Source organism: Cotesia glomerata, linkage group LG3 (assembly GCF_020080835.1).
Source record: "Cotesia glomerata isolate CgM1 linkage group LG3, MPM_Cglom_v2.3, whole genome shotgun sequence".
NCBI lineage: Eukaryota > Metazoa > Arthropoda > Insecta > Hymenoptera > Braconidae > Cotesia > Cotesia glomerata.
Genome location: NC_058160.1, coordinates 28,750,822 through 28,766,739, shown reverse-complemented (window position 1 = coordinate 28,766,739; position 15,918 = coordinate 28,750,822). Strand labels below are relative to the sequence as shown.

Below are 15,918 nucleotides of genomic sequence, written 5' to 3'. Positions count from 1 at the left end.
GATATAATAAAATACCAACTTGGAGAAAGTGAAAAAATATGATAACGTGTCATATGGCTGTTAAGAATACACTGAATAAATTTTGACCCTAGTGTTACGATGAGCCCCGTCTACTTGGGTTCGAACTCGCTCGGAAGATCTCGGGTAAGCTCGTGCGCTGAACGCTCAAGAGTGTCGAGTAAAAGAGCGAGAGGAAGTGCAGTGGAAGAGGAACATATACAAGGAGGGAGTAGCGATTCCCGGCTACCTCAATACCATCCACTCGGTCTTTTCCTCTTTCTCTAGTATTAAAACCGGGCCGTTTGGTATCGCGGTTATTCGCGAGTAGAGACAAGAGCACTCCTCCATATCCAAATCCAGCTCCTGCACTGTGCAGCATTCAACAGCATTCACGTCCACGCACGTGCCAAACGCAACCATCGTCAATACGCTGATGATATCGTGCTCAGTCCTCATAATCTTCCATCCAGTATTAAATACATTTGCATTTACATACGTTTTATAATATTTACATTTCTACTCCTACACCCACCATTTAATCTAACTGGTTAGATCTAATAATACTTAATACTGGCTAATACTTGTACTAATTAATCCCAGACATTATCGCGAATTTGCGATTCGCAAAGACATGGACATCAGAGAATAATAGAGCGGCTCTAAAGCTCTAAGAGCAATTACTTTTTATTGATAGCTAATTTTATAGGAATCAAACTATTGAATTTGTCCTTTGATTACAGATAGAACTTTTGAAAAATTTTTCTTTTTATAATTTCAATTCTATGGTTCATTTTTCTCTCAATAATTATTATTTGGACGATTATTTCTTGAACATTTTCCAATTATTACAAATTTACTGCTTCTTGAATGAAGAGATAACTTCTGACTGCGATGACTTATCAAATATTTGTATAATGCAATTGAAAGCTCATTAAATAAACTTCAATTTCCATAATTATTTTTATATCTATTTGATAGAATATTATTCTTCCATTTATTTTAGTAATTTTGCAAGATTTTGATAATTTTATTTCGGCTCCGAACTTTTCACTATCTTACAGTTTCAAAATTTTAATAATCTATATTATTGAGAGAAGAAGAAAAATTTTGTGGCCAGTGTATTTATATGATAAAATAGATTTTTATGGTTAAATTTGGTATCATTAGAAAGGTCATAACCTAGAGTTGTGTCTTTTCATGATTTCATATTGTTCTCACCAATAGTCAATTTATGATGATAAGTATTTAGGCTGCATTCGAAAATGCTCTATCTCTAGATACATAATTAAGAAATGACCTTGTATCTTGTGAACTACTGACATTTTTGAAGATATAAGCTCATCCTAATGTTACATTCATTTGAGTACCCACATCAATTTTTCATATATTTATATATATATTATAAATATGTATATATGAAAAATATATCAAAAATGCATGTGGGTATTCAAATGAAAGCTCTTGATGAGTGTAACTTCGGAATGAGCTTATATCTTTAAAAACGTCAATATTTAAGAAAGTACAGTGCAATTTAACAAATATCTTGTGAAATATCGACATTTTTAAAGATATAAGCTCATCCCGATGTTACACTCATCAAGACCTTTTATTTGAGTACCCACATGCATTTTGATATATATTTCATATATTATTTTGATATATTTTTCATATATACATATATACATATATATAATTCATATATACATATATATGAAAAATTGATGTGGGTACTCAAATAAAAAGTCTTGATGAGTGTAACATCGGGAGGAGCTTATATCTTTAAATACGTCAATATTAAAGAAAGTACAGTGCAATTTAACTAAATTAATTATTTTAATAAAGCAAAATTTTATTTATTTATAGTTCACAAGTCACGGCAGTCACATAGTGCAAGATTGCTAGTACAATTTACACTGATAAAAAAATTATTGACTTATTAAAAAAATCTTGAGCTCAGAAAATTAATTTTTAGAATTATTTTATTGTTTTAAATCTAACAGAAAAATTTTTAAACCAAATTTTACTTAATGGAAAACCTTTTTCGCTTGATTTAAGACAGAAAAATTCTTAAAAATTTTATATCAGTACTCAGGAATACATGCAATAACAATAATTTAGTGAAATTTGGCAATTTCAGTACTTATACTCAGACTATTCATGAAATCATTTTCTTCGATTTATAATATGCAAGTACTTTAACTTAAACAATACTCGATGGCCCCTGACTCAAAGAAAAAAAATATTTTTTCAGCTCACAGCCGACATCTCAGTGTGAAAGCAATTCCATTACGCAAGAAATAGAGAAGATTGTGGAGCTTTAGCGTCACGCGGTGAACAATGCGTTAGCTCTCAGATATACAGCAAAAGTATACTCTACATCTCAATCGTATCCACACTCACTCTCATTTCATCTCTTCTATCCTCTCACATTTTCACACTCTGGCCGTCATTCTTATCATCCCTACCCACAACTCACCATCAATTACATGTACATACATCATCATCATCATATATATAAACAATTCCTCTTTATCTCACCTTGTTTTTATGTTTTATTCTCATTGAAATAATCCAAGATAACATCCAAGTATGTTCTCGCGTATATCTGTCTATAGCTCGTTTTGATAAATAAAAGTAAATAAAAAATTTATAATCTGGAGCTGAGGGACCATTCATGTATTGCGCCACGATATTTTCCAGGTTTTTTGACCCTTCACTTCCTACACACTCAAATTTTATCAGTTTTTTATAAAGCTCCGAGACGTAACGTTATATTGAAACTTTTACCTTACGCTGATAGGAGAATTTCGAAACTTTTAATGTATTTATTGATTTAAAAACAATTTTCTAAGTTATTAAGTATAAATAATTGTGTTTTATCTTTTAACAAATATTTATTAATAAACAAATATTTATTAAAAGTTAATTAATTTATTTTTGGGGCTTTAATTTACATCATAAAAAAATATTCTGTAATCAGATTTTTATATAATTATAGAAAAACTAATAATCTATCAGATCTAGTGGAATTTTTTTATCTACTCAAGTTATGGACTTTTAAAAAGTGTCTAACTAAAATTTCTATACCAATTTTTTATTCAAGAACTCAAATAAATTTTTAGTAATAATCAACAAGTATATACTAACTACAAATAAATATTTATTATATCATCTGATATTAAAAAACTAGTAACCTTGCAGTCACTATGTGACTGCCGTGACTTATGAATTATAAATAAATAAAATTTTGCTTCATTAAATAATGACTTTTGTTAAATTGTACTGTACTTTCTTAAATATTGACGTTTTTAAAGATATAAGCTCATTCTGATGTTACACTCATCAAGACCTTTCATTTGAGTACCCACATCAATTTTTCATACATTTATATCTATTATATATATGTATATATGAAAAATATATCAAAATGCATGTGGGTACTCAAATGAAAGCTCTTGATGATTGTAACATCGGGATGAGCTTATATCTTTAAGAATGTTAATAGTTCACAAGATATTTGTCAAATTGCGCTGTACTTTCTTAACTATTGACGTTTTTAAAGAGATAAGCTCATCCCGATGTTACATTCATCAAGAGCTTTCATTTGAGTACCCACATGCATTTTGATATATTTTTCATATATACATATATATAATAGATATAAATATATGAAAAATTGATGTGGGTACTCAAATAAAAGATCTTGGTGAGTGTAACATCGGGATGAGCTTATATTTTTAGAAATGTCAATAGCTCACAAGATGCAAGTTAATTTCTTAATTATTTAACTAGAGATAGAGCATTTTCGAATGCAACCTAAATACTTATCATAATAAATTGACTATCGGTAAAAATTAAATAAAACCTTGAACATGCACAAATTCAAGTCAAGACCTTTGCAATGACACTAAATTTCTCTAAAAAAACCGATTTTATCATTTGACTATCCTGGACACAAAATTTTTCTTATTCTCTTGATAATTTAGATTATTTATCAATAAAATTTATAAAAAAAGCAATAAATTATTAAATAATTTTCTGTAATGAATAATCTGATATTTCAATCAATTGATTTTAAATAATTAAAGTACTCTAAACAGCCCACATTATGTAAATTAATTCTATCGATCATTACACACACTCGCAAATTTACATCACATATTTATACATGTGTATCTAGTAGTATGTATACTTGTTGCGCGTTTGCTCAAACTAAAGAGAGTTTAAATTGAACCATTGACTTTAGTTTACTTGTATCACTTTAAAAGTAAATTTTTCTACTAGCAAATCTAAAAACTACTGATTGAATTTCAGGTAAAAAAAAAATAAAGTTTTAAAAAAGAAAGACAGTTTAGGTTGAGACAGAGATAAATATAAAGATAAGCGGAAGAGAAGGAATTAAAAGTATATTTTTAATAACAAATTAAATTTTTACTGATGGAATAGTATTTTTCTCGCTTTGTGAAAATGGAATTGTTAACGAGCTTGATTATGAATATTCAGCTGGTATTAAAATTATAAAACCACTTGGAAGTTTTTATTTTTATCCCCTAGTGGAAAAATAATACAACGAAAGTGTAGGGTTTATGAGAGATATAAAACAACAGCTTATTGTACTGGATACACTTTATACTGTAGCAAGTAATATGGAAACAAAAGTAGATTGTGTATTAATAATTAAATGATGATTAAATTTTTGGAATGCAATTCTCTGTCTTTTAATTCTATTAATATTCAGTTGATAGGCCAGATATTGTCATTTCCATTCGCTATGAAGATATCAGGGCCAAGGATATCCGAGTACACCTCGACCTTGCAACCCGATATTCTGAAAATTTCATAACGCTACCAGTTACCGAGAAATAAGAATGAAAAATAATAATAATAGTTTGATGCCTACAATTTTTATTTTTTTACAAAAAACCCGATAAATTCTTGTAAGAAATACAATTCTTTTAATTATCAAGAAAACAAAGTAGTAAAAAAAAAATAGAACTTTCTTAATAAATTAAATTTACTAGACAATTTAATCCAATCCTTATTTTTCACTTTATTAAAAATTCATTTAAACGTATAAAGTTTATAAATATTAATATTATCATTAAATTAAAAGAATGAAAAATATCTTCAGTTGAGATGAAATAATAATTAGAGTACAAAAAATATATAATTAAATTTGAATGAATATTTAAACAATGAATCTGCCGCAAAAATAGTTACACGTTAGGGTGGCGCAAAAAAACCGACTATTTTTTTTTTTTTAGTCTCGAATGAAAAAATGTTGGTTTTTGATGTTTTAAGAGCTCTCTCCAAAGGACAGCTTAAAAAAAAATTTTTAAGAGGTCGCTCCAAATTTTTTTAAATTTCAAAAATCGTCGAAAATCGAATTTTTTTTTTTTTTTTTATTTTTTTTCTCGTTACGTCATATTTTTATAGACCAAAAAAAAAGGTTTTCCTAAAAGTTTCAGTTCAAAATGTGAATTTTAAAAGGTCGCTCACAACTTTTTTTTAATTTATTAGTGATTATTTAATTGGATTAGCATTTTTTGGCTCTGAAATTTAAAAAAAATTATGAGCGACCTTGCAAAATTTAAATTTTGAATTAAAACTTTCAGGAACTTATTTTTTTTGGTCTATAAAATTATGACGTAACGAGAAAAAAAATTAAAAAAAAAAAATTTCGATTTTTGAAATTTAAAAAAATTTGGAGCGACCTCTTAAAAATTTTTTTTGAGCTGTTCTTTTGAGAGGGCTTTTACAACATCAAAAACTGACATTTTTTTACTCGAGACTCAAAACAAAAAAATAGTCAGTTTTTTTGCGCCACCCTATTACACATAATATTATTATTATTATTATTATTGATAATTTGCGTTTCACACGGTGTCAGTATTCCAGATATATGTATCTCAATATGATCTGACTGTTGAGTCTGCAAGTGCGTATATCCTGTCAGCAAATGACACCCTGAGGGCATCTCTCATTGTCGACTGACTAATCCACGGAAATTACATCAACCAATCATAAACCAATGATGATTAATAACATTAAAATAGCCAGACAGAAATAGCAGCACGTCGTAAAGTACAGGTAAGTGAGACGAAGATATAATCCATCTCCCATCAATCTGATGTTATATTTTAAATAAATTATACACACGGTTACACACAAATATATGAAGAAACGCTGGTAAGTAACAGAAAATCAGAGATGAATCAAAGTATAAGAGTGGCTCGATAATGATGGTGTCCTGGGCAGAGACTAAAAAGTACAGAGTCTCCTTTCCTTGCGTGCTACAGTCAGCCGTACACGCAATTACCAGCAAGCTAATGCGAGGTTGTCGCTACGACAATTAGCTATCTTCTTTTCAGAGACTCGCTGGCTGGCTGACTGGTAGTGATGCTGATACTTGTCACAAATTGCCATTTGTGCATGCATCTGCTGAATGGATGTGTGTATCTGTGTAATTGGATCCCAGAGGAACCACACGATCGATTCACGACGGTTTACATCAATCATACGCTTCTTCATATTCAGTAATGAACGATTATTTAATTTATGTGCCACGAAAAAAAAAAAAAACCATGACATTTAATGAACCGGCTAAAGATTGAGGTTGTTTGTTTTCGTTGAGACTTTTACTGGTGGTGATGCTGCTGCTATTAGTGACAGGCTCTTAGTACTGAAGAGACCGTTTTGTCTGGATGTCTTCGAGGATTGTCCTCAAATCTTCTTCCTCTAGACGACCCTCTATACTGGGTATCAGTGACTTGGCTTCTTCTGTTGTTTCCGGACACAGATTCGCCAGTGAAGCAACCTCGAATTTGTGTAACTTCTTCTGCATCAGCATACTAAAAATTTATTTATTATTAATTACTAGCAACCTTGCAGTCACTATGTGACTACCGTGACTTGTAAACTATAAGTAAACTATATTAAATAATGAAATTTGTTAAATTACACTGTACTGTCTTAACTATTGACTTTTTTAAAGATATAAGCTCATTCCGATGTTACACTCAAAAGCTTTCATTTGAGTACCCACATGCATTTTGATATATTTTTCATATATACATATATATATATATAATATATATAAATATATAAAATATTGATGTGGGTACTCAAATGAAAGCTCTAGATCAGTGTAATGTTGGGGTGAGCTTATATCTTTAAAAATGTCAATATTTCACGAGATATTTGTTAAATTGCACTGTAATTTCTTAATTATTGATTTTTTTAAAGATATAAGCTCATCCCGATGTTATACTCATCAAGAGCTTTCATTTGAGTACCCACATGCATTTTGATATATTTTTCATATATACATATATATAATATATATAAATATATAAAATATTGATGTGGGTACTCAAATGAAAGCTCTCGATCAGTGTAATGTTGGGGTGAGCTTATATCTTTAAAAATGTCAATATTTCACGAGATATTTGTTAAATTGCACTGTACTTTCTTAACTATTGACTTTTTTAAAGATATAAGCTCATTCCGATGTTACACTCATCAAGAGCTTTCATTTGAGTACCCACATGCATTTTTACATATTTTTCATATATACAAATATATAATATATATAAATATATGAAATATTGATGTGGGTACTCAAATGAAAGATCTCGATGAGTGTAATGTCGGGGTGAGCTTATATCTTTAAAAATGTCAATAGTTCACAAGATGCAAGGTCATTTTCTAATTATGTGTCTAGAGATAGAGCATTTTCGAATGTAGCCTAAATACTTATACTAGTTTGACTATCGGTGAGAATGATATGAAACCTTGAAACAAATTCAAGTCAAGACCTTTGCAATGACACTAAATTTCACATAAAAAACCGATTTTATCGTATGACTATCCTAGACACAAAATTTTTCTTATTCTCCTAATAATATAAATTATTTTTAATGTTAATATTTATAGAATATTGAATTGTAAATGATACTGTAATTTATATAATACTGAACTAAAATTGCAAAACATAATTACATTAAAAAATATAAATAATTAGTTATTAAAAATAAATTTCTATATTATCTGATGTTATTCAATCTCCGGATATATTTATACGAAATTAATAAATATTTTAACTCTATTGTAATTGTAATCCTTAAAAATATGTTTTATCTAACCAACATATATGGTCGTATAATAGCACCAGATATATTTTTATATTTTTTAAATTAACATTTCTATTCATTCAAGAATATTTTAACAACCCTTCACTATTTACATTTATTTCAACGTTAAAAAAAGCAGCAAACAAAAATTTTTAAAATCAAATAAATTGATTGAAAAAAAATTTTTAAAAATATTTGCTCAGCTCTATTTCAGCAGTATTACACACTATCATAAACAGAATTCATACTAATTGTCAATTAAAATAAAAACATTACCTTCTAACCGCAGAAATCATTTCCTTGCTTTTAAATTTTCGGAACCGTTCAGTGTAATTAAAACTTTTAGTAAATACTTCAGAGAATTCTTGCTCGTCTTCAGCTAATTCATTTTGCGCTTTTCTGTGCTGGAGCAGCAGATGTACCTCAGATATCAGAAGGGTCTCAGCGTTTTCAAACTCTGTAAATAATTAAGTATTAAAAATTTTCATTAACTTAAGAACAGTTAAGGGGGAACACCACTGTGACGATCGAAAAAAAGAGGTGATTTTCGGGAATTTTTTGGACAGGGAAAATAAAGGAATTTGGGGATCGGATTTTTTTTAGTTTATTAGGAGTACATTGAAGATTATTGCCCTAAATTTTTATTAAAAAATATTTAGTTATTACAAAGTTATTAACAATCTCGTAGAGCACTAGAAAACATTTCCCCTTCCATGGTCAGTCCGATAACTCAAAAACGGATCATCTGAAAATAAAAACTCAAATTGCTTCTTAATCAGTAAGGATGTAGTTATCGTCGCACGTACGGAATTTAAAAATTTTTATTTTAAAGATTTTTTTAGCCGGGTTAAAACAAAAAAAAAAAACAGTAAGAATAGTGAGAAAATTTTCAATCAGTCGCCATTTTTTTTTAAATTAAAATTTTCAAAATTCCCTACGTGCGACAATAACTACATCCTTACTGATTAAAAAGCAATTTGGGTTTTTATTTTCAGATGATCCGTTTTCGAGTTATCGAACCGACCATGGAGGGGGAAATTTTTTCTACTGCTCTACGAGATTGTTAATAACTTTGTAATAATTAAATATTTTTTAATAAAAATTTAGGGTAATAATCTTTAATGTACCCTTAATAAAATAAAAAAAATCCGATCCCCAAATTCCTTTATTTTCCCTGTCAAAAAAATTCCCGAAAATCACCTCTATTTTTCGATCGTCTGGTGTTTCTCCTTAAATAAAAATAATACCTAAGACTACCTTAAAAATAAAAATAAATAAATTATTGATGCTTAGTAATGTAACCAAGCTGTGCCAAAAAATCAAAAATCTTCCTCGTTTTATTAACATCAATCTTAAGTAAAGTTCTCGCCTGGGCAAGTCTCAAGTGTCCCATCTTTTTGTTCTCAGTTATTAGCAAGTGTTTGAACTCAAGATAACTTTCCGGCATTATGCGTACAGTGGAGCACAACTCTCTCTCGGCCTCATCGAGCTTATCATAGCAAGGCGTGCCTTCGATCTCCAACGGGGGAGGTTTTTTGCGTTGACAAATATTACCAACTAAATTATTATTCCCAGCAGCCGAATTACTTCCATTCAAAATATTTTTAAAAGACTGTTCAATATTACTAGCATATGACCGTCTGTCTTTTTCCTGCTCGCGCCTCAGATTTCTCAATTTTTGGTACAAAGGTACACTGTAAAAATGTTTGAGACCGTTTTTGCGAAACTCAAACAGCTTACTGATGTAGTTTTTAATTTCTCCTCGATGATGGAGACACTCCATTACATAATCCAGGTCAAGACCATTAGTCAGCTGCATTATTTTGAGTAGTTTCTCAGCTATTGGAAGCGTTATCGTCCTGTCGTACCTCTGCAACCACAGCATTGTCCGTCTGACAGCAATCAAGCCGTGCTCGCGTATTATATTTTTCCGTCTCTCGCGCTCCTTCAGTCGAGCATTGTACCCCTCGACAATAGCAGCTTGCAAGCTCTTCCCCAGGTTATAATTATCATCATCTTCCTCATCAAACTCGTCGTACTTCAAATCAGCGATCACAGACTCTGCGTGGTTGTCAAAATTCACCTCGAAATCTGAACGAGCTGCATTGTAACCAGCCAAAGCGCGACTGTTTACTGAATTAGGAGCAAACCTAGGAGGTTCTTCGACATCATTGAGCTTGCAGGAAAAATATATCGTCTCTGTTACGGCAATCGAGGATTCTAACTTGGGTAATCCGGGTAAAGTTGCCTCGTCGATGTAATACTTCATATAATGAGCTTCAACTTCTTCTGGAGACATTCCAGGCAATCTTTTAGCGATGTCTGTCCAATTACCGAACCCACAAACTTTCAGAGCGTCGATTAAAATTAATTCTTCTCTTGCTGACCATCCAGACTGATCATTAACGGGAAACTCATTGGTTATCACTCGGTACGGGTGATTATTCTCGTGCTCTGCTGCTTCCCAGCCGTTGGAAAAACACGATGAGCATATTGTGTAATTACACACCAGGCATTTTATGTAAGGTTCTATCAATGCTGAATTACAGCCACGACAAATCGAGTCTAAAGTTAAATTTTCATCCTTTAAAACTGATCTATCTGGCTTGGAGGTTACTTCACGCATTCCAGAGGCTGCAAGCAAGAAAATTGTAACTTCAAACTCGACTTTTTTCAATAATTTATTTATTTTTATTTTAGGTTAGTATCTACTTGCAATTTTATTTTTTAATAATTTGAGAATTAACTTACCTTTGGGAAATTGTAAATCTGCAGCGTCTTCTTCAATTATGTCCGAGTGCGCAGGGTTCGCCATTGTGGATATTTATTTTGTTTAATTTATAAATATTGTAAATAACTTATAACAAGGTAAGAATCGACAAGTGGAAATTGTATGTAAATTTATGTCGCATGTAAAAATATCAAGTGTCCGTCAGTGTACTCGGGTACAGTAAGTTGCGCTCGGGTTTCTCCGGCGAAAATGGCCGACAGGCAGCCGCTAAGGCGCCAAAAACTTTTAGATAAATCTTAGCAATAAACAATTAGAAAATGGCTGGCATTAGATTGCAAAATTGAAGAATAGAACAAAATGGATAATTTTAGGTGACCAAAAATAACTTATTGTTGATAAAATTAATTTTGAGTTTAGAAAAAAATAAATTTTTAGATTTTAATAAAAATAAATAGTTATTAAATCTAATTAATAAAAATAATAATTTTTTAACTCACCGGTTGATGATTCTTTGGTGAAAAAATTAAAAAAAAATATTTATCGGAATAAATTTTGAAAGAACATGCAATTTATTATTTAAATTAAGTTAGCCGACATTTAAAAATATTTAGAATTTTTTTTTGTAAAAAAATTATTGCAAAATAATAAAAAAAAAATTTTCATTTGTAAAAAACTTAAGTGTAATTTTTAAAAAATATTTTTTAGTTCTAATTTAATAATTAAAAAAAATCAAAAAATTAAAAACGGCTGACTTTAGTGTTGTCAATTTACTAGTATTCTGATTAGTTAAGTGTCACGCGATTCATTAAGTGCCAATTACTTTAAATTACTTATTTTCTCGTTGTTAAATCGTGTAATCACTTTTAATTAATTAATGATCTTTTTTTTTCTAAATTTTACTCGAAATATCTGGAACTACCGAAGAGAGATTTGACTCGAATGGCGTCATGCGCAGTATTGCGCAGCACAAGCACTCTGAAACCGGAAGTCATCCGAGAGAAATAGTTAGTTCTTAAAAGTGCCGCGGGAAGCGCGCGCGATGCGCGGAAAATTTGAAATTGTAAAAGAACAACAACAATATGGCGGCAAGCGGACACAACAATAGAAAGTGAAGCCGGAAACTTGAAAATAAAATAAAACTAGTAAATAAATTATTTTTGATAAATATTTTTTCGGTCTGATGGAGGCCATGCTTGCTAATTACGGAACGACAATTCAGTTGATAGATAATGACCTAGCTCGTTCTAATGAAGAGTTCAAAAAACAAATGGAGATGTCTAATGAGTGAGTACATAACCTCAATTGCAAAATAAATAATACGAGTTACTTTATTTTGATTTTTTAACTTGTCCAATTTTTTTTTTTTTTTTTTTTTTTTTTTTTTTTTTATTTATAGAAATAAGAAAAAGAGAATGAAAAGCATTCTCAAGACGACTTTGACTATGATGAAGACTCCGGGTAACGTCCAAGAAACACCCGATGATTCAAGTGGAAAAACTTGGTGGGAGCAGTTCAAAGATTCTGGTTATCCTGATGATCAGTGTTTCGAATTTTTCAGATGTTCGCGTAAAACTTACGTCTATTTGATCGAAAAACTCAGCCCGTATATTGAACCGAGAGCTGGAATGACAGTTCATCATAGAACTTCTAAAAATGGTAGCTGATAAAATAACACTAAAGTTAGATGATATTAAAGTCAGCAGTCACTTCACAATTTTGTAATTTTATTTAACAAAAAAATTGGTTCCAAAAAATTATTTAAAAAAAATTGCATTCTTTATTTTTTTTAATTTCTACATTTCAATTTTTTTTCTAATTTTTTTTTTGCTATAATTTATTTGTTATAAAATTCTTAAAATTATTAAATATCTGCTAATTTAATTTTGATTTAATTTAGCTGTCACTTGACAATTTCTTAATTTTCTTTAACAAAAAAATTGTTCTAAAAAATTATTTAAAAAAAATTGCATTTTTAGTTTTATTAAATTTCTACAAGTCTATTATTTTAATAACTTTTTTTGCCATAATTTATTTGTTAAAGAAAATTAAGAAAATTGTGAAGTAACAGCTAAATTTAACGTCATTAGAGTTAGCCGACGTTTTTAATTTTTTGATTTTTTTTAACTATTACATTATAACTAAAAATTATTTTTTTTTAATTGCACTTACAGTTTATCAATTTTTTTTACAGATGAAAATTTTTTTCTAAAAATTTTCAGATGTCGGCTAACTTAATTTTCATGCTAATGAATTATTTTTTTTTATCCAGGATACAGTTAGGATAATAATTTTTTTTTTTTTTTTTTTATTAATTTCAGGCGTTCCGGTTGACAAGCAAATAGCAGCAGTACTATCAAAAATATCAAATCGCGATACATTTGGAACGCTGTCGGCAAAATTCAGCTTATACAAACTGACTGTGCATAAAATAATGCAAAGATTCGTAGATATTGTATGCAAGCATCTACTGCCGCAGGTATGACATTAAAGTTGGCAGTCACTAGAGAATTTTTTAATTTTTTTTAATAAACAAATTTGTTCAAAAAAATTACTTTTAAAAAATTGCATTTTTTGTTTTTTAAAATTTCTACACATCAATTTTTTTTCTAATTTTTTTTTGCCATAATTTATTTAGAAAAAAAATTCTAAAATTTATTAATTATCTTCTAAATTTATTGTCAAAAAAAAATTTATCCCAAAAAATCATTTAAAAAAAATTGCATTTTTTATTTTTTAAACTTTCTACATATCAATTTTTTTTTCTAATTATTTTTTGCTATAATTTATTTATTACAGAATTTTTTAAATTATTAAATCTATGCTAAATTAATTTACAGGTTGTAAAGATGCCAGATTCTGCAGAAGCTGTTGAAATAGCAGCGACCTTTGAACAACAGACAAAGTTACCTCAATTAATCGGTATCATTGATACTCTTCATATTCCTATTTGCAACTCTTATGGAATGGCCGATGCTTTCACAAATTCAAAGAATTATTATTCGTTTGTTGCTCAAACAATTGTTGATTCTAAAAATTGGTACGTCACGGTGATTATTTCATTTATTATTTAAATTATTAATTAGAACAGTAAGAAAGTAGCTCGACGCACGTACGTATATTTGTTTTAATGTTTTGTTGATAATCAGTGATTTATATTGTTGATTAAAAAAATTATGAACATTAATCGGTAGCATTTATCATTTAATTGGGACATTAATTACGTATTGTTAAATTTAATTTATTCATTTTGATTTATTAATGATCATTGTCATTGTTATTTAACTTGTTGGTTATCAAATTTGATAATGATCAATTTCTTTTTGTCACATCATTTTTAAATACACCTATATATGTTTGTTTTTAGATAAACGAGTGAATGGAAAAATACAAGCTTTAAATTTCAATAGTTATTGCATCAGCGATATTTGCATTAATTATTAAAGTTACTTGAATTAATCATTTTTCTTTTCTTTTTTCAGTTTTAGAGATGTCAGCATAAGATTTCCAGGCGCTAGAACCGATATTGAAATATTACAAGATTCAAACATCTATAGGCTGCATGAAAAAGTTATTCCACCGGTAATAATTTGATACTTTATTATTTGAATGCTCTAATTTTTATTTTTATGATTGTATAATTAGTTAAATAAGTAAGAAGTAATAATTTAACGCTTAAATGAATTGAGGAGAAATATTAATAAACCAGTTTAAAAAATGGTGTTTAATGATACACAAATAATTTATTTGATCATCAGAATGAGTTTTGAATTAAATAATAATTAATATTATTACAAAATACATTAATTATTTGCTAAAGATATTTTTAATAATTAAAATAGATTTTTGTTCGTCAAAACTATTTATTTTATGAAAATTAAGTTAGCTGACACTAAAAAATTTTTAGAATTTTTTTAATTAAAAAAATTATTACAAAATAATAAAAAAAATTTTTCATATGTAAAAATATTAAAAAACTATGAGTCCAATTTTTAAAAAATATTTTTTAGTTATAGTTAAATAAATAAAAAAATTAAAAACGTCGGCTAACTTTAATGACACTTTATTTTTGTAATTTCCTATTCAAATAAATTTAAAATTAATTTCTTAAATTTTAAATTAATTAATTAAATTTTAAATTAATTTTAAAAAATTTAAATTAATTTATTGAATTAAAAATTAAAAATTAATTAAAAAAATTAAAAATCAATTTATTAAATTAAAAATTAATTTATTAAATTTAAAATTAAAAAAATTAAAAATTAATTTATTGAATCAAAAATTAATTTATTATATTAAAAATTAATTAAAAAAATTTTTAATTAATTTATTGAATTAACAATTAATTTTAAAAATTTTAAATTAAAAATTAACAAATATATTTAAATTCTAGGAAACCCAAAGTATAAATGGAATGGAAATTCCATACTATGTAATAGGACCACGTTCGTACCCTCTATTATCATGGTTATTGACAGAATACCCAATGGCCACAACGAGCAATGATCTACTATTTAATTCTCACATTGAAGCAGCAAGCCAACTTAGAAAAACAGCGATTGAACGGATGAGAGCACGGTTTGACATATTAAATTACCCAATAGACGTAAACATCGGAATACTTCCTCAATTAATCGGATGCTGTTTTGCGCTACACAATATTTGCGAGCGACACGGTGATTTCCTGTCGGATGAACGAATCAAGAGCTCCTTAATCGTTGCCAGTAATTATGAGCAGCCGGAAAAAGTGCCTTACACTGATAAAAATATGTGCCTAAAGGGTGTAATTCAACGTGATTGCATTAGAAATTATTTTGTAACATTAGATGAAATCGATCAGTCAACATTCGGGTACATGGACTATGAAAGCATTGACTTCCTCACTGAAGAAGTTGTATAACGCAAATTAAAAAATCTATTAATAAAAGTTAGCAATGAATTATTGATTGATTAGCGGCAAAAATAAATATGGGATCTGTTTTATAATAATTATCATAATGATAGAAACAATCATTTATAATTAAAATTTATTATTAATTTATTACTCTTTAATTATAA

At 28.6% G+C, this 15,918-nt stretch overlaps 2 protein-coding genes and 1 long non-coding RNA gene across 6 annotated transcripts in view; 1 reads left to right on the top strand and 2 right to left on the bottom strand.

The window, feature by feature from the left end:
- Window positions 1–11,422, bottom strand: part of LOC123261897 — a 79,849-nt gene extending 68,427 nt beyond the window's left edge. Inside the window, exon 1 of one of the 3 annotated variants that reach the window (XR_006508807.1) lies at window positions 11,361–11,422. This is a non-coding gene — a long non-coding RNA (uncharacterized LOC123261897). Of the gene's footprint in view, window positions 1–19; window positions 1,014–11,360 lie in introns of those variants that run through there. The other 2 variants (XR_006508805.1, XR_006508806.1) reach the window with 2 other exon arrangements.
- On the bottom strand, window positions 6,025–11,191 carry LOC123261891 (DNA-directed RNA polymerase II subunit Rpb4-like). 2 transcript variants are annotated; one of them, XM_044723754.1, is made up of 4 exons: window positions 10,884–11,191; window positions 9,390–10,766; window positions 8,409–8,589; window positions 6,687–6,851 (listed from the first exon to the last, which is right to left on the bottom strand). In XM_044723754.1, exons 1-2 carry the CDS (start codon window positions 10,945–10,947, stop codon window positions 9,412–9,414), a joined length of 1,419 nt encoding a protein of 472 aa, XP_044579689.1. In that variant the 5' UTR covers window positions 10,948–11,191; the 3' UTR covers window positions 6,687–6,851; window positions 8,409–8,589; window positions 9,390–9,411. The 2 variants fall into 2 exon arrangements, with proteins under 2 accessions (XP_044579690.1, XP_044579689.1); XM_044723755.1 differs by lacking the exon at window positions 9,390–10,766 and having other exon boundaries at window positions 6,025–6,851; window positions 10,884–11,064.
- A 493-nt stretch (window positions 11,423–11,915) lies between the features above and the next one.
- On the top strand, window positions 11,916–15,803 carry LOC123261893. Its single transcript, XM_044723760.1, has 6 exons — window positions 11,916–12,147; window positions 12,260–12,519; window positions 13,182–13,339; window positions 13,701–13,900; window positions 14,343–14,442; window positions 15,254–15,803. Exons 1-6 carry the CDS (start codon window positions 12,044–12,046, stop codon window positions 15,758–15,760), a joined length of 1,329 nt encoding a protein of 442 aa, XP_044579695.1. The 5' UTR covers window positions 11,916–12,043; the 3' UTR covers window positions 15,761–15,803.
- The last annotated feature ends 115 nt before the right edge of the window (window positions 15,804–15,918 follow it).

What these genes read in the sequence shown, in the direction of transcription:
- LOC123261893 (XM_044723760.1), top strand. Translation starts at nt 12,044, where the DNA reads ATGGAGGCCATGCTTGCTAATTACGGAACGACAATTCAGTTGATAGAT. An exon ending in ATTGTTGATTCTAAAAATTG is followed by an intron (nt 13,901 to 14,342) that starts GTACGTCACGGT and finishes TTCTTTTTTCAG; the next exon opens with TTTTAGAGATGTCAGCATAA. An exon ending in ATGAAAAAGTTATTCCACCG is followed by an intron (nt 14,443 to 15,253) that starts GTAATAATTTGA and finishes TTTAAATTCTAG; the next exon opens with GAAACCCAAAGTATAAATGG.
- LOC123261891 (XM_044723754.1), bottom strand. Translation starts at nt 10,947, where the DNA reads ATGGCGAACCCTGCGCACTCGGACATAATTGAAGAAGACGCTGCAGAT. An exon ending in AGATTTACAATTTCCCAAAG is followed by an intron (nt 10,767 to 10,883) that starts GTAAGTTAATTC and finishes TCTTGCTTGCAG; the next exon opens with CCTCTGGAATGCGTGAAGTA.